The sequence below is a fragment of the Lachnellula hyalina genome (genome assembly GCF_007821495.1).
Source record: "Lachnellula hyalina strain CBS 185.66 chromosome Unknown contig00006, whole genome shotgun sequence".
NCBI classification, from domain to species: Eukaryota; Fungi; Ascomycota; class Leotiomycetes; order Helotiales; family Lachnaceae; genus Lachnellula; species Lachnellula hyalina.
The window spans coordinates 329276-346281 of NW_022157120.1; the positions used below are offsets into that span (position 1 = coordinate 329276).

At 47.6% G+C, this 17006-nt stretch overlaps 7 protein-coding genes across 7 annotated transcripts; 5 read left to right on the forward strand and 2 right to left on the reverse strand.

Annotated features, from left to right (window-relative positions):
- Window positions 1–153: 153 nt before the first annotated feature.
- Window positions 154–446, forward strand: LHYA1_G000628 (uncharacterized protein; the record flags this gene model as incomplete). Its single annotated transcript, XM_031145619.1, has 2 exons — window positions 154–346; window positions 397–446. 2 exons carry the CDS (start codon window positions 154–156, stop codon window positions 444–446), a joined length of 243 nt encoding a protein of 80 aa, XP_031009320.1.
- Window positions 447–725: 279 nt separating this feature from the next.
- Window positions 726–1670, reverse strand: srb5 (Mediator of RNA polymerase II transcription subunit; the record flags this gene model as incomplete). The annotated part of the gene is made up of 3 exons (XM_031145620.1): window positions 726–1056; window positions 1110–1256; window positions 1360–1670. The coding sequence occupies 3 exons, from the start codon at window positions 1668–1670 to the stop codon at window positions 726–728; spliced, it is 789 nt and encodes a 262-aa protein (XP_031009321.1).
- A 2681-nt stretch (window positions 1671–4351) lies between these two features.
- On the forward strand, window positions 4352–4808 carry LHYA1_G000630 (uncharacterized protein; the record flags this gene model as incomplete). Its single annotated transcript, XM_031145621.1, has 2 exons — window positions 4352–4439; window positions 4498–4808. 2 exons carry the CDS (start codon window positions 4352–4354, stop codon window positions 4806–4808), a joined length of 399 nt encoding a protein of 132 aa, XP_031009380.1.
- Window positions 4809–7296: 2488 nt separating this feature from the next.
- LHYA1_G000631 (uncharacterized protein) lies at window positions 7297–8109 on the forward strand (the record flags this gene model as incomplete). The annotated part of the gene is made up of 3 exons (XM_031145622.1): window positions 7297–7520; window positions 7568–7678; window positions 7728–8109. 3 exons carry the CDS (start codon window positions 7297–7299, stop codon window positions 8107–8109), a joined length of 717 nt encoding a protein of 238 aa, XP_031009379.1.
- Window positions 8110–8337: 228 nt separating this feature from the next.
- fol3 (putative dihydrofolate synthetase) lies at window positions 8338–9582 on the reverse strand (the record flags this gene model as incomplete). The annotated part of the gene is made up of 1 exon (XM_031145623.1): window positions 8338–9582. One exon carries the CDS (start codon window positions 9580–9582, stop codon window positions 8338–8340), a length of 1245 nt encoding a protein of 414 aa, XP_031009378.1.
- A 429-nt stretch (window positions 9583–10011) lies between these two features.
- On the forward strand, window positions 10012–11416 carry LHYA1_G000633 (uncharacterized protein; the record flags this gene model as incomplete). The annotated part of the gene is made up of 3 exons (XM_031145624.1): window positions 10012–10022; window positions 10078–10708; window positions 10811–11416. The coding sequence occupies 3 exons, from the start codon at window positions 10012–10014 to the stop codon at window positions 11414–11416; spliced, it is 1248 nt and encodes a 415-aa protein (XP_031009377.1).
- Window positions 11417–12235: 819 nt separating this feature from the next.
- Window positions 12236–16991, forward strand: sepH (Cytokinesis protein; the record flags this gene model as incomplete). Its single annotated transcript, XM_031145625.1, has 12 exons — window positions 12236–12397; window positions 12449–12583; window positions 12635–12664; window positions 12718–12782; window positions 12830–13268; window positions 13321–13702; window positions 13747–14741; window positions 14788–14931; window positions 14984–15262; window positions 15316–15520; window positions 15568–16024; window positions 16073–16991. The coding sequence occupies 12 exons, from the start codon at window positions 12236–12238 to the stop codon at window positions 16989–16991; spliced, it is 4212 nt and encodes a 1403-aa protein (XP_031009384.1).
- Window positions 16992–17006: the final 15 nt, after the last annotated feature.

Sequence of the window (17006 nt, forward strand, 5' to 3'; positions counted from 1 at the left end):
TAAACGGCTAGCGGCATTTCTAACAAGCTCCCTTTCGCGAGACATCGAACGACATTTCCATCCTTCCCCCCAAACACTTCACTCAATCAAACTTCAAGGTGCGCTGGTATTTATGCCAATTGAGATATTTCTGGACTGATAAGATATTCCTAGATGCTATCCCAAGCCGCAGTCCGCGTTTCCGCAATGACCTCGAGGGTCGCCCTTCGCCGGGGATTCCACTCAACCCGCTCCCAAATGTCATCACCATACCATTACCCCGAGGGTCCTCGAAGCAACCTCCCATTCAACCCATTGACAAAGTACTTTGCGGTCAGATACTGGACTTTCATGACAGTTGGCTTCGGTAAGCTCTCAGGACGCCACTACTGGCACAACATGCTAATGTAGGTGCAGCTGCTCCTTTCGGTATTTGCGTCTGGCAGACAAAGAAGAACCAGGGATAGAGCGTGATACAGAGGAAGGGGAAGAATGAACATAGAGTAGAGGATGGTGCAGGCATTGATGTATAAATGGAAGGACGTTAAACCCCATCAGCAGCTACAAACATGTGATATTCGACGTGAAGGACGCTTTATTGCATCAAAGGTCTACTTCTAATGTTTGAACCCTATTAGGGAAAGAGAAGACTGGTCACATTGCATAAACGTTAAACATAGCGGTTCATCTGAAATGCCGAAAACCTTATGATCTAGGTCCCCTTACGCCACCCTCCAAAACTCATCTCAGATTTTGACCCTGGTATCAACAGTATGACGGTCGACCATATGAAGGTCAAAGCAGCCCTCGAATTCCGTCTTGACAGTTGTCAGCTCCCCGATACCTTGCTGCATCTGATCCGGGTCATTCCCATTTGCAACTCTCACACTGGCCGTCAAAATCCACTTATTTTCCAAATCGAAGGCAACGAGAGACTGGAAAGGGGGTAAATGGGTACTAATCTTTCGCTGTTGCTTATTCCCAGCGTGGTCCGGAAGCTGAAGGTAACGGCTTAATTCGAAGACGACATTGTTGTTTATGAATCTGTAGCATTCTTGGATAATTTCTTTGATGAACCTAAAACTCGTTAGGCAGTGAAACCGAGATGTAGCGTTTAGTGTAGAACCTACCGGTGTCCCATAGATTGCATGATTGTACACAGTCCCCTCTGCTCCTCGATACTGATTATTGGCCTTGTGTTTACTGGCCTATTTACTCCTGGGTCAGGAAGATCACTCCATCTGAGAGTCCCTGGTAATTGGTCACAATCTAGTACTCTTGGATGGGATAACGTCAGCATCAGGTTCTTCGCCCTGGATATCAAAATCACAGAGGTACTAACGCCCTTCATAGAGAAGGATATACCTGGGACAAACTTACGGTTTCTCTTCATTGCCATTTGCCTCTGCTTGACCAAAATCTCGAGTGACATCGTATATCAATGTGAGGATGTATGATTGCCTCACCAGCTGCTCGTGGAGACCTCGCCATACTGGTGCCAGCTGCGGCGGTTGTCTCATGAGGAAACCTGGATCTATGCCTTTCAGATTGGTGCGGGCACGTGGGCCTTCCCACATCAAGCGCCTTTCAATGAGAGACACTGGCTTCATCCCGCAGTAGCCTTGGAGAATCCGGACCGTTCTTGAGAGGTCATCGTTGGCGATATGAGAAGTCAAAAATAACTCATGCATGATGGCACCCCCGGAAGTATTGCTCTGTTCATATATTAGCATGGAAAAGCGATGGCGATGGTATGGCAACCTGTGCAAGAATTAAGGCCTTTCAGATCGTCAAGCAAGAGCTTCGGGCAAGAGCACCTTTGTCTTGGTGTAAGGACCCCGTGCAGCTATTCAAAAAGCAATTCACTCGGGGGTCGATCAATATCTCCTAAGCCTTGAGACTTCGTCCAAGTCACTGGGGAAGGCGACTAGGGACTACTCAGAGACAAGCATAGATGTGGATCTTTTCAGATAAGGAGAAGAAGAGGCAATAACGACTTCTGGATGCGAAATCGCTTGCACTCAAGATTAAAAGATAAGAAGGTTCATGAATATCAGATGTACAACGCGCATGGTGCTCAATGTGAAGACTTGCTTCCAAATTCGGCGCGAGCCAATGAGGATGCTCGGAGAAAATATAGGCCGATACAAAACATCTTCAACTTCAATTTCAATTTCAACGTCAATCAAGATTATTCGAAGTCCAATATCTCACTCAATAATGACAATCGACATTTGATTATGACCTTTAACAAGAATTCATATTCTTGCACCCCATTACTTTTGCATTCTTCTCCCAGTCCCGCTGCTCTAAACACAACTTCAAGTCTTTCTTCATAAGCCCGGTACCACTGTACAAATATCAAAGAACCGGCACATTATTTTGGCAACACATATCTTCCAGTCAGCTCAGCGGCTGACTGTGATCGATGCGAGCACACATGTAGCAAGTATGCGCGATATTTAAGCTTATTAGTAGACCCCGGGCTGCGAAAGCACGGGAATCGGGGGCTTCATTTTCTGCGTGACATCGATCTTGAAAAGTCTCAATCACTGCCGAGTATATATCGTTGCCAAAACTCATCATTCCTACTGCAAGAAAGAGATGCAGGTGCAAGTGCATGCAGTCAAACTTCCTGAGTTCTTGCAGCATAAAATAGGATCGGCATATGAAGCCTCGGCAATCAGCTATTCAGATGTCTACACAGTTTCTCGAAGTCTTCCATTCGAGCTATGAAAGGCCTCGGCTCACATGTCCATTACGAGATTTGGGTTTCAAACAAGGGAGCAGAACTTGAAGAGACCGATGGCTTTGGTTTGAATGAATGTAATCAGCAAGGCTCCCCTTGCCATGGAACGTGCTCCTGCAGACAGCGTCTTCGGGATGAGAATATGTCCGAGACATGTGAGTATATGCTCTGTTAGTGTTGTTCTCATGTAATTCCCCACAAACTAAGACCTCTAAGCTGCCATGGTTGCCGGTCCTTTTGACCATTTACGGTAATGTTGAGCCTTATGCGTTGGCAGCAGTCTTTCAGCCGCATTGGTTTGAACAAGTCCAAGGTGGTAGCCATGCACTTCGGATTTATCTATTAAACCTAAGCAATCCAATGAAGAGAGAGACCCGGAAAGTTCAAGACAGTGCCGCCATCGACAACTCAACCTCAGACTACAAGACCTCCTTGAACGTGGTGAAGTGAAGAGCAAGAAGTTGTATTTTGACCCCGATAAACTTAGCTCGTGTTCAAACGATGCAAAATCTGGAGAATGATACCGGAGTTTTCCAACGCCTTTGTTGTCATTGCATTCGCAATTACCAAGGAACTGGCTACCACGGCGAAAGCTAGGATTGACGCCACTTCCAGGATGATATCGATGCTTTCAAAACTTGAACGGAGCCTCGAATAGGCTTTTGTCAAGATACATATGGCCAAAACTAGAGAGAAAAACTTACTTAGCATATTATTGGGGGGGTTCATAGCTTATATACTGGAATCATATCCTCATGCCATACGAAATACTCCCGTCTATAGATGAACGTTCCCAGAGTACTTTTACACCAATCACATCTTCCTCCTCAACCTTTAAAATACTCGGAAGAAGTAACATGGGATGTCCCGAGTGTATGCAACTAACCGGCCTTAAGCCCTGGGCCCTGTAACCTGGAGATCTGCAACAGCACCTCGGTCGGCGGGGAAATAATGTTACAGTAGGGTTCCCTGACCACACACATGGCAAAGCAGATGCGGATAAGATAGACTGAATCATACTGTACCGTCACTACTACCGTGATCCGTAGCCTAAGGTACCTACGGAGTTTCACTCACGCCTTAATGCCGCTGGAGCGTCACGCCATTTTGGTGCAGTACATGTCCGTAAACGGGCGGAGTTGGCCGATTGCAGATTTACAGGAAAAAAGGGCTGGTTTTCTCTTCAGTATCAGCATATTTATTTTTCAACCCAGCGAGTTTTACCCCACGTTTGGAATAAAAATGCCTGGTGTGGCATACTGCATGCTTTGCTGTCCAATATTTCCGTGAAAAGGGTCTGCATGTGGAAGTTTTCACCGGCCACTCCTTCCGGTTTTCGCTGCTGTACTGTACGGAGCACTGTAAAGCTCCCCCATTTATTGTCAACCTGCACGCTGCGCCGCTACTGCAGTGACTTTGACGAACTCCCTCCCCACTCGGCCGTGACCGTGAAACCATAAAGTTCCATCCATCCATCCACCCACCGCGTCAAAATATCACCCAAGCCCGCAACAATTGCAAAACCACACACGAAAGTTATCGCAGTACAATTACTCCAGTAGGATCCTAGACCTTATCGCCAGCTTCACCCTCAATTTTTAATCCGAATCCCGATCTCGAAAGATGTTTGCGACCAAAGCTCTTAGGCAGGCCTCTGCAGCTGCTGAACGCACGCCCTTGATCAAATTCATAGGCAAACGCTCGATTCCTTGTATGTCCATTCCTACTTGTTTACGTGTTTTGTTATAGGTATACTAACAAAAAATCAGCATCCGTCGACCACACCCCACACGCCCACCCAGCCTCCCCTTCCCACGAACTCCCCGCCGACTTCTCCAAAAACTCCTCCCCCTCCTTCTCCTCCTACAGACAAAAGGCACAGCAACACGGCCCCCTCGGCCGATCAAGCTCTAGCGAAGGCAGCATTGGCGCTCAGTCTGGACACTCGCTTGGGTCCGTGGCTCCGGCCAAGGGCGAGTTTTTCGACCGCAGCGAGCTGCCTGCTCGGTTCCGCCGGACTCCCATTGATCTGAGCGAGATTGATGCTATTGAGACTGGGGGTGCCACTCTGGTTTGCTAGAAGCTATGAGGAGTAGGTCGCTTTGTATCAATGGAAATGGAAACCGAAATGGAAGTGGAGGGAACAAAATCTCCATGTCCCACGGACAGACCGAATAGATTTCGATGGGACGACGGCCAGGTGTGGGGTGTAGGGAATACGATGCTCAACGATGCCTTATCGCTTGATGTTCAACATGCAAAGGCGGTGGTCATGCTTGAGGCTTGAGTATATGGGAAGCAATGGGAATCTTAGCACAGGTGCATTGGGTATAAGGGTGTTTTGTGGGCGATGCTTTTGTGCTTTAGGTTATATGCTCCTCGCTCGTCAGTAATGTGGTTAAACTGCCGTATATTTGAATGGCAAACCTCAACTTCATCCCACTTCTCCGTTCACACACATGACTTTGAATGTTTTGGTTTCTACCGCCCGGCCTCTCTGACAACCTTGCCAGCGCTTGGTTAGAAGTAGAAGCGCCAGCATTTCCCCTGTTCTGGTGTCTTTGGAAGCTGTTCTAGGATTGATATTCATACTCGCAACGCTTTCTCCTACCGCCTCTTCTACATTTCATACTCAACTTGAAAATATAGGCTCATCATTTGTACATCTTGAGTAAAGCGGGGTACTTCGGCGGAAGACTATTCTAGTGTATCCGTGAGGGAGTTCTTTCCTGGATAGTGAAATGATCGAAACCCTCAAGTTCAAGTAAACATTTAGATTTTTCTGCTGGTGTGGTGGGGGTAGTTACACTGAAGATGTGCAATATCGTTAGCAAGTGTTACCTGTCAATATGCATTTAAGAACGCCGCAATATATTTGCATCGGGGTTTCGATTGGTCGTATTACAGTGTGCTCGCGTTGTGTGTAACATGTTGTGTGTAACGAGTGGCGGGCGTAGGGACGTAGGAACGTGGTTGTGTTGTTTTATGACTCTTAGAAACCGAATAGCATGTACTGCCATATTGTGTGTAGAATGGGTTTTTTGTACGTATAAACCAACAGCTTTTAGTGATTACCCTGAACTACTGGCAATGAACAAAACCATACTCAGTATTTGTGTCATATTGGCTCTTCGTGCACTCCTAAACTCAATCCCGCTTCTGCTCATAGACTTCCCATTTTACATCGGCCAATCGTCGCTTCGAGCATTGCTGGAGGCCAATTTCAGCATTATGAGCGCTTGCCTGCCTCTTTTGCAGCCCGTGAAAGGAGCATCAGGCTATAAGTTTACCAGAAGCAGTCTCTAAATGGCCAATCTTGGACTTGAAGGAACCTAGGAATAACGGTTTCCTAGCTGTCCGGTTTTCACCAAATACGTCATGCAACGCAGTGGCCTCGATAGGATCCATAACTTTCGTCTTGTTCCTTGCTACAGATTATTGGAGTTAGCGATGCTTCTTCATGGATTGAAATTCAGGGGGTAGTTTTTAGGTCTCAAATCCCGCAAATGTGGTATAATAGGGATCTCAAAAGGTCCGGAGAAATGCTTACTGCTTCTATATATCCAGTGTCGGCGTACCACTGTCGAACAGATCCAAGGCAATCTCCCGTCGAACAGGCGGTTCTCGAAGTACTACACTTAGGGATCGTAGAGATCCTCTATCCCGCTCTTCGTATGATGGAATATATCGGGTGACAAATACAGACGTTGAAGCAAGCTGGATTAACATACTCGAGCGAAGCTTTGGAACTTCAGACATGGGGGGTATAAAGTGAAACAAAGAAAGAACAAAATATTATTATCAGAGATGTGTAGAATATTTCTACCAATTCTTTTCACTAGACTTTATCCAGGGGCATAGAATGGTCATTTTTGAGGGGACATTCTGTAGGGAGTATTAGACGTATGGATTCCATTAAGAGTACGCCCATCAAGCTATCTTGGGAATTGTCCTGTCAGGACGTTGAAAACACCAGAACTAGAAGTATAAATAGCATACCAGCCTTGCGGCTTTGCCCTGTTAGGTTTTTGCCCCACGTTACCCCTTTCCTCACTCGCTTATCTCCTTCATCCCACTCCACTCCACCAACCATTACCCATGTACTTAGCTAGCACATTAAGCACACCCTGTTCATAAGTGAAGTCTTTTAAGAAAGCATAATTAAGTTTGAGTGACCCCCTTTACTTCGTATGGCAACTTGACTCCTTCCGCATTCGGTTATGCAGCCGTCGCATCCCACTTTCTATTTATTATGCCTTGCTTTAAGAAGGTACGATGCGATCTATCCCACCACGTTTTCCTAGGACATGGATTTCTTGGCCCGGCACTTGTGGAGAGGACCTGGCGATAGCTGCAACGTGATGAAGGTCTATTTCCCGATTGGAATTCATTCTGAATCCACAGTTATTATCGTCGTTGAGATTTAATTTATACTTTCAATGCCCGAGGATGTGCGGCGATCCCATGGTATATGGAAATTGTATAAGAGCCGTGCACTTTTCCTTTTCTCGAATTATTGCTGGTTGTTACTCGTTCCGCCCAATTTAATATTTATTTTCGTATTCATAATGGCTCTTATTTCAAGACTCCTACAGCTTTCCATGGCTCTCCTCGCCGTCAATGCATCACCACTTGGACGTCGTGGAACTATTGGCTCGGACGACATCGTGGGCTTCCCTGAGACCGTACCCAGTGGTACCGTCGGCACGGTTTATGAGGCGTACCAGCCATTTCTCTACGTAGTTAATGGTTGTGTTCCCTTCCCCGCTGTGGACGCTGCTGGCGATACCAAGTATGTCTGTCACAACCCCGTAAATCTCAATCTCTAACATATTTTAGCGCTGGCCTAGATACCACAGGTTCTTCGAACGGTGATTGCAGCAGCAGTACTGGGCAGATATACGTTCGTGGCGCTACATATGGCGATAACTACGCCCTGATGTATTCCTGGTGTGTCTTATTCATCTCCAGCCGTATATCCGCCTACTAACAGTCAAAGGTATATGCCCAAAGACGAGCCCAGCGATGGCCTTGGCCACCGTCATGATTGGGAAGGCGTGATAATTTGGCTCACCAGCTCAACCGCCACAACAGCCTCCAACATCCTTGCCGTATGTCCATCTGCGCACGGCAAGTGGGACTGCTCAACGGACGGGTACACACTCTCTGAAACCGCTGCTCTGATTAAGTATGAGAGCGTCTGGCCTGTGGATCACTCTTGCGGTCTTACTACTACTGTTGGGGGATCGCAGCCTCTGATTGCATGGGAGTCGTTGCCGGCTGTTGCGCAAACTGCGCTTGAGGATACGGATTTTGGGAGTGCGAATGTACCCTTTATTGATGTAAATTTTGATACCAATCTTGCTGCGGCTACTTTCTAGATTACTTGTGGATCTAGTATGTGTGTGTGTTACATGGTCAATTGAACTGGGGATTTGTAAGTATTGGCAAGTGTGGCCATTGTACATATCTGCAACGCATCCAGAAGGGCCAGAGGGGTGGGAATCAATATCAAGTAATTTCTCCTGGTAATAGCATAGGCACAAATGAGGGGCAACTTGGCATCCGAAATGTTGCTTGAAACGTTGGCTTCGAATTCTTTCACATTGCTAGCCTAGTATGTGATCTTTGAAAGCTTTCGCAGTGCGGAGGAGACGCAGTACATCCGACACAAGATAGAGACTGCCCGCAATAACAATGGGGTCGCCATCAGCAACAGTCGCTGCCCAGCGCAGTGCACCAGATAGGTCTGCACCTGCATTATAAAGCTGTGTTTTTTTGACCCCGGAATTTGAAGCGGCGGACAAGATGTCTTTAGAGTCCATAGCCTGAACCCACGGCATCCCGTCTACAGCCCCAAACTCGACTGCAGCCACAAAATCATCTGAGTGGAGCAGAGGCTTCAAGATGCCCTCTAGTTCCTTCCCCTGTGAAGCTGCAACCACCCAAATAATTTTGCTTCCACTCTTCCGCAACTTCCTATCTACATACATTTGTAGAACTTGTGCTGATTGAACATTATGGGCACCATCCAGGAGAACAGGCTCCTGTCTGCCAGTAAGACTTCTTATATCGGTTACTTGAAGACGTCCAGGCCAGTTGACGTTCTGTATTGCGGGCGACAATCGGTGCAGTGGAGACTCTTGCTTTGTGTAGGCTAGATGGAAAGCTGTATACGCACAAGCTAGGTTTTGCCATTCATGAGGCTCGTAGTCTTCTTGCGAGAGCTCATCAAGGAATGACGACTCCGTTGAACTAAGAACGACATCTGTGCCGATTTCCTTTGCGTAGTCTTCAACGACTTTCAGAACAGCAGGGGGATTGCTTCTGTCCAAAACACATGGGACTCCTGAGCGCATTATGCCTGCCTTCTGACGCGCAATTTCTTCAATTGTGTTTCCCAGAAAAGATTGGTGGTCTAGTCCGATCTTTGAGATGACCGTAACAGCCTTGTTTCGTATCACATTTGTAGCATCCAGTCGACCTCCAAGACCGACCTCCACGACTCCCATCTCAATTTTTTCTCTGGCAAATACCCCGAACGCCGTGGCTGTGAGGAGCTCGAACTCGGAGGCGCCAATATCTTCCGCTTCGTTTTCCTTTTTGACCAAGCCTTCAGCCTCGCGAAAAACGGATTCCTTGACAGTCTGCTCGTTGATGGTGATACAATCCCATCGATCGATCAAATGCGGTGAGGTGAATCGCCCGCATCGCACTCCACTGGCGTGAAGCATGGCAGAGAGATAGGCACATATTGAACCCTTGCCATTGGTACCTGCAACGTGTATAGCCTTCCAAGGCTGAGGAGTCTGTCGGACCAGGCGGCTGATGCGCCCCAACCCGAGCTCGATCATCTTTTCAAGGCTGCCAGCTAAAAGCCGCCACTGCTTGCCCAATGAATTCCATAGGCAACATTCATATCACTGTCGATGATTGAGTGAAGTTTGCTGTTGTGTGAATGAGTGAAATGCTATTGAGTTGGATTGGTGAGGTGAGTCAGCGAACGATACAATGCTGTAGGGACCGGTTCTCCGTTCTTTGAGCCTTCTCAGCCTCTTGATTAGCGTCATACCCCTGTCGATTCCTTGCATGAAAGGCGGAGCCGCCGCTTGCCTGCCCGCCCGCCTCTTTCTTTTAATCAGGTCAACAATCAAAATCTTGCATCGCGATAGACTCAATCCATCCGAAATATCGCCAAAACTACCATTTTCACCGTCGCATAACCCTCACTATCACTCCTCTCCACTTGTTTTGCCCCTCCGAGATCTTTTCTTCGCACCAAAATGGGCTTGCCGTAAGATCGATCCAGCGCCTGGCATTTCCTCCATCCAATGCTAACTCACTTGCAGACTGTTTGTCGCCCCCCTTGAGCCTCAGGTGGCATCGAAAGCGGCGGAAAAGCCGACTGCTGCACCGCGATCTGCTATCAGGAGGCATCGAACTCTTCGCGGTCACATCACGCGTCCCCATATCGCGGACACTCGCAGGCGCCGAATACTATCAATGGTTGCCGATACAAGCCCAGAAGAATATGAGATTTGGGAAATGCAGCGAGCCAGTCCTCCAAACGATGGAGAATCGGCGTCGGAGCGAGCCCATCGACTATTTCAGGCTGGCCAGACGCGCCATCGCGATACCTTGAGTTTCGAACGCCAAAGTCCACGCGCCACGAACGCGGAGGTGGATGGTCCTTTGATGCCTCCTGTTCCCGAGTCTAGAGACTATTCTGCTATAGAAGACCATCAGCAGCGGATGCGTCAAATTAGGCCGAGACTTGCAACGCGAAGAAATCTGGCGCCGACTCCCCATTATACTGAAGCCCATCTCGCATCTCTTCGTCAAATATCTACCATGACACCACCTGCTCCTTCGCCATCTCAGCCTCCTCCTCATGAGCCAGGACTTACCGTTCGAAGATTTGATCCAGATACCGCGGCGGCTGTCTCTATTAGGAGCACATTTGGGCCGACTTGGAGCGATGTAAGTACAATACATCCACGTCTTAGTCAATCGGGTTTTCCCCCCGTCTTTTGTATTGAACGCTTTCTAAACACGCGCGTGGGAGGCTGACACTTCTTACAGCTTCCACTTGATGCTACTTTGTCGGAGAGAGTTCACGCCCTCAATAGATCTTCGATGAATGAACGTCGAGTGGCCCGACAAGCAGCTCTGTTAGATGGCTTAGGAGATCGAGACCGAAGTTTGAGCCCAGATGGTCCCACAGATGCCGCATGGGACACGCTTTTGTCGAGTATTCCACCTGATCCTCAGCCACCAAGTGCCGGATCTTCTTTCGCTTCAGCACCATCTGCAATTGCGGCAGCATCTTCAACATCAGATTCTGCAGCAGCATCAGCCAGTACCTCCATGACGAGTATGGGACCTTCGGAAGAGACGCCGGTTCTCCACGATTGTGATATGTCAGATTCAGGATCTACAAGCGATGAAGAGGATGAAGACATGTTTGAACTCGCGGAATTCGGTCGGAATACGGGACCTCGAGCTTGGAGGTCATATGCCGATGTAGTCACTGCTCGAGCTGATCAGGCACGTGCTGTGGAAGAGCCTGACTTGGACTCGATGCATATGATTATTTCACGTATGGCGCATTCTGACGATATCCCGGATGAGTTCTGGGTTTCAGCAGGTCTGAGCCGCAATCTTCGTCGCGAGCCAACGACTTTATGAGCGAGCCCGATGGCAACAATAATATGAAATTCTAATGCGAAAATGGTGGGGCTGTGCCCTTGTTGTGATATCACTTTGTATTATGTCTTGCATTTGCTTACATTTCTCAAAAAGTTGGCGGGGTAGAGTCTGCTCAAAGGTCAAAAAATGTGATACCTGCGGTAACCAGGAAGCTTAATGAATTTACTTTTTGTAATGGATCAGCGTACAGTATAATTGACGAACATTGGAACATAAACAGGCGAGACGGAATATAATGATGCATCGAAAAAATGTGAGATTTGAATGAGACTGTAGTAGTTATCTAATAGGATGATTGGCAACTAATTATATGTGAAAAAGAAAACAGTAAGACTGATCCTCGGGACTACCTACAAAATCCAATTGGGGAGGCTTGTTTGAGTTCGCGCCTTCAGCCTTACATGCAAGTCGCGAGATCCTAGCCCGGTTGTTTGTCATTTGATCATTGCCAATTTATCTTCCCGACCACGAACACTTTTTTAAAGAGAGCATTGCTACGTAAAGAACCAGCAGAGGATGTGGCATTCGAGCTGCCAGATTCTTTACCCAACAGCAATAGCGAAGTGAATTTGGGCAAACGCTGGAAAGTCGTATGCGCGCTGAGGCCCAACCCAACCTTGAAAGATCCCGCCTATATCCACAACCTTGACCATAATCATATACCCCGAGACGTGAAACGAGGACACTGGTCCACCAAGCCGAGACTCCATGATTGGGATGATATGCTCAATCTGCCAAAGCACCCGACCTCCTCTCCATATTCTTTGAAACCCGCTCCTGGGTCTCGACAAACCGGCCATGGTCGCCCATCCTCCATCTTCGTCGGAACGTCAACCAAATGGTAGGGCAGGGGCAGGGGGTGGACATGGAAGGACGGAGAGGACTCCTGGCACACCGAGGAAAGAGGGTGGAGGAGCGGGGAAAGACAAGGCTCTTCAGGACCCGGGCCTCAAGGACTACGTGGGTGTCCTTCCCTAGGAGAGAAAACCCAAGTTCTGACATGTTGCATAGCGTCTAGGGGAATGTTTAGGCAAAGGAGCCTTTGGATCAGTATATAAGGCGTTCAATTGGGGAACTGGAGAAGCGGTAGCTGTCAAACAGATCAGGCTAGGAGACCTGCCCAAAAGCGAGCTACGCATGATTGAGGTACCTATAAAACTAGCTTATACTGAAATTGAGAGCTGACATCTTGGTTAGGCAGAAATAGACCTTTTGAAAAACTTGAATGTGAGTACTAGGTTCCATGGAGAACCGCAGGAATACAGTCTAACATTTAACAGCATGATAATATTGTCAAGTACCTGGGATTTGTTAAGTCTTCAGACTGCCTAAATATCATACTAGAGTGAGTCTTAGCACCCAAGGCCCCTGGAGATTTTCTAACATTCGCAGGTATTGCGAGAACGGATCGTTGCACTCGATATGCAAAAGCTACGGCAAATTTCCCGAGAACCTCGTCGGAGTTTATATGGGTCAAATTCTGCTGGGTCTCCAGTATCTACACGACCAGGGTGTCATTCATCGAGACATCAAGGGGGCAAATATTCTCACAACGAAGGACGGGAAGGTCAAACTTGCAGATTTTGGGGTATCGACAAGCACACTGGCTGGAGCTGATAAGGAAGCACAAGTTGTTGGAACTCCTTATTGGATGGCTCCAGAGATAATCCAACTCTCTGGAGCCACTCCTGCTTCTGATATCTGGAGCTTGGGCTGTACTGTTATTGAGCTGCTGGAAGGGAAACCACCGTATCACAAGTTGGCTCCTATGCCAGCACTTTTTGCCATAGTCAATGATGACCATCCACCTTTGCCAGAAGGAGTCTCACCAGTAAGCGATATCTACCTCCGCTTTTTGACACAGTCCTCTAACCATTCCACAGGCTGCTCGAGACTTTCTTATGCAATGTTTTCAGAAGGACCCCAACCTTCGAGTATCTGCTCGGAAACTGCTGAAGCATGCTTGGATAGTAGGCTCCCGGCGTACAGATGCACCCGTTGCAAAGCCTCCTGCCAATTTCAGTGAAGCTGTTGAGGAAGTAAAGCAATGGAACGAGGCACTCAGATCGCCCACTGGAGCTGGTTCCTTCCGCCTTTCAACAAGGTCAAATGTCGCCAGTCCAATGCCTCCGAGGAAGGACCCTCCTCTTCGGAACGTTCACAACGAGCAACAGCCCGCGGCGATGATCACACCTGCCAAAGGCCCGCTTTCCTTAGCAAAGCCTAAAAACCAGGCCGAGGCATTTCGATCCCCTGAAAGTATTGGTATGTCAAAATTTCAATTGTCATGTATTTACTGATTGTTCCAGGTGATGATAATTGGGACGATGATTTTGCGACCTCGATATCACCAAGTGCACTTCACCTTCCCCAGTTCAAGCCACAAGACAACTTTGGTGGATTGCTCTCATCTGATCGATTGAAGGCATTCGCCTCCTTCGATACTACAAATGATGAGAGTGACAATTGGGATAATAACTTTGAGGGTGACCTGATGACTATCAAAGGTCCCCATAAGAACATAGAACCCGACAGCTTTGACCTCGAGACCATTCGACCATATCGTGTCAAGCCTACAGTGATCACGCAAGACCTCAAACCTGCACCCACACCAAAGAACCATTCGAGGAAAACATCAAGTAGTGCACCACCGCGCCCGAAATCTCCTGTCAAGTCTCAAGTGGGAACAAAGTTCGATTTGCCTGCCAGATCCGCAGCATTGTATCGAGATCAATCAGTAGAAGATTATTCGGATATATTTGTAGACAATGACAATCTTTTCGATCGCCGACTCGATATCGTCAAGGATGACGCACTATCACCCAAGCTATTCCATCCGTCGGATCTTACGAGTCTTCCTCGTTCAGCTCAACCGCCCATTATTAATGGAAATGGTAGCATGAGGAGGAAGACAGCCCCTCGGAGGGAAGATCCGTCAATGCGAAGAACTAGATCTTCCGTAGAAATTCAAAGGTATGCTGAAGACGAAGATGACGAGGATTTCTCGGACATCTTTGGCAAAGATGATGCGATTGTCGAGACGGACGAGAGTGATCGGGGATCCGAGGATGGAGTTGGGGCTCTGATGCTTCATTCTAAGCTTTCGAATAATTCTTGGCTTGGGGATGAAGATGACGAGGATGATCCGTTTGCCTCGCTCGAACAAGGTTTTGATGAGATGGACTTACAGGCCAACATTGCTCGTGACAAGCATGCTAGGCTCTGTACAATGGTTGAGGGCTTGGTAAGCTCTCTGAAGGTGACGGAAGATCCTGAGACGCTTGCGGATTTGTCAGAGCAGCTGGTAAGGACTCTGATAATAAAACTCTGCAAGGTGCTAATTTTCATAGCTTGATGTACTCTACGAATCTGAAGATGCAAAGGGTCTGATTATCAGCGCTCATGGAATGCTGCCAATTCTCGAGATTTTAGAGCCCTGCACTGTCAAAAGCCGCCAAAGCATGATTCTGCGACTGCTCAAGGTGGTCAACACTGTAAGCAGCCTACCTTGGCACCCTGTTCGTTTGCTTATGCTGACTTGCTTAGATTATTCTGAACGACGTAGAAATTCAAGAAAACTTATGCTTCGTTGGTGGTATTCCAATCATCACTAAGTTTGCTGCTAGGCAATACTCGACGGAAATCAGACTGGAAGCAGCTGCGTTTGTGCGGCAGATGTACCAGACCTCAACGTTGACTTTACAGATGTTCGTAAGCGCGGGTGGACTGAACGTTCTTGTTGAATTTCTGGATGAAGACTATGATGAGGCCCGAGATTTAGTGCTAATCGGAGTCAATGGAATTTGGAACGTCTTCGAACTTCAGGTAAGAGACCTATTATTCACAGTATTTGGATATTGGTAGCTAACACCAAGCAGGGACCAACACCGAAGAACGATTTCTGCCGTATATTTTCGAGAAGCAAAATCCTGTCGCCTCTTGCTTTAGTCCTAGATCGTGTTCTTGACGAAGAGGATGAGCTTGCTGAGCTCATCGAGGGTCGCATTGTCAACATATTCTACCTTTTCTCGCAAGCTGAGAATTACGTCAAAGAAGTCGTAGCCGAACGCGTCGTTCTAAAACGTATGTTCACACCTTACTTCTCAATTCATCATGCTAATTTCGAGTAGGGGTTCTCAAAGATCTTCGACGAATGACTCCAGCCCACCAGATTACTATGTTGAAATTCATCAAGAACCTTTCAATGTTATCAACGACACTGGACAGCTTACATGCTGCTAATGCCATAGAGCTTCTGATAGATCTGTTAAGCTTAAGCATGAAGAAAGCTCCCGCACATTTCCGGGAGATGTCTAATCAGGTATTGAATACAATGTATAATCTATGTCGACTCAGCAAGGTGCGGCAAGAGGATGCTGCAATCAATGGCATTATCCCATTACTACAGAAGATTATGAAAACGAAACGACCACCAAAGGAGTTTGCACTTCCGATTCTGTGCGACATGGCACACTCGGGCAAGGTTGGCAGGAAATACTTGTGGCAAAATAAAGGCTTGCAATTCTATGTGTCACTATTAGAAGATCAGTATTGGCAGGTCACAGCCCTAGATGCTATCTTCATATGGTAGGTTCCTGTTTTTACTTGAGATGAAGCTCGCTAACCCGACTCTAGGCTTCAGGAAGAAACTGCCAAAGTCGAGAAGTCTCTACTTGAGGGCAACTTTATCGAAGCAATTGTGCAATGTTTCAATGCGCCGAGAGCAAGCGCCTTTGATTATAACCTTTTAGAACCCTTACAGAAGCTTCTCAGGTTAAGTTCGCCTGTAGCCGCTTCTCTGGCACGGCTTGATTTGTTTTCTGGTATCTTCCAGAAACTCAACCACAAGAAGGCTGTAGTACGATTAAATCTTCTTCGTATTGTTCGAAGTATTTGTGATCCAAGCGATGGAAAGTCAGATAGTATTCAAGGTCACAAGCTCTTCGAGGCGATTGAGAGCCTTGTTGAAAACGACCCTGCAGTACTAGTACGGAACATGGCAAACGAGTTGGTAAAATCCAACCAGGAAAGTAAGCACGAAAGCACCAGTAATAGCCGACAACGCCCAGGACAAGTCTCAAGACGAAAGAGCTCGTTTACACCTCCAGGACTGCATCAAAGCTCATCGGTGCCCATTACTCCCACGCACGTTAGTCGTGTGTCTCAATCTTCTTTCGTGGACGGCAGCATCACGCCGAGGCGACTGCCTGCCAGTAGTGAATCCATCCTCTATCGGCCACGCAGCAGAGATGGAAGTATATCACAAATTCCCCCAACACCTCGACGCACGAGCTCTGAACTTGCAAGTGGCTCCTCCTCAACTAGCAAAAGTCGATTACCAAGAACATCTCTCCTCCGCAGCTCGAGGTCTTCCATGGCAGTGCCCTCAATCCAGGACGAGAGCTCTTTAAACAGGAGAGACAACGGCGTACGCCTACGCGGTCACACTCAATCCAGTACTTCTGGGTCCCCGGCTATACCACTAGGAAATACGTCGCAGTTGAGGGAGAAGAGAAGGCCGAGGGCGCCGAGCGGAGACATCAACTGGTCATGAGGAGGTAAAAAATAA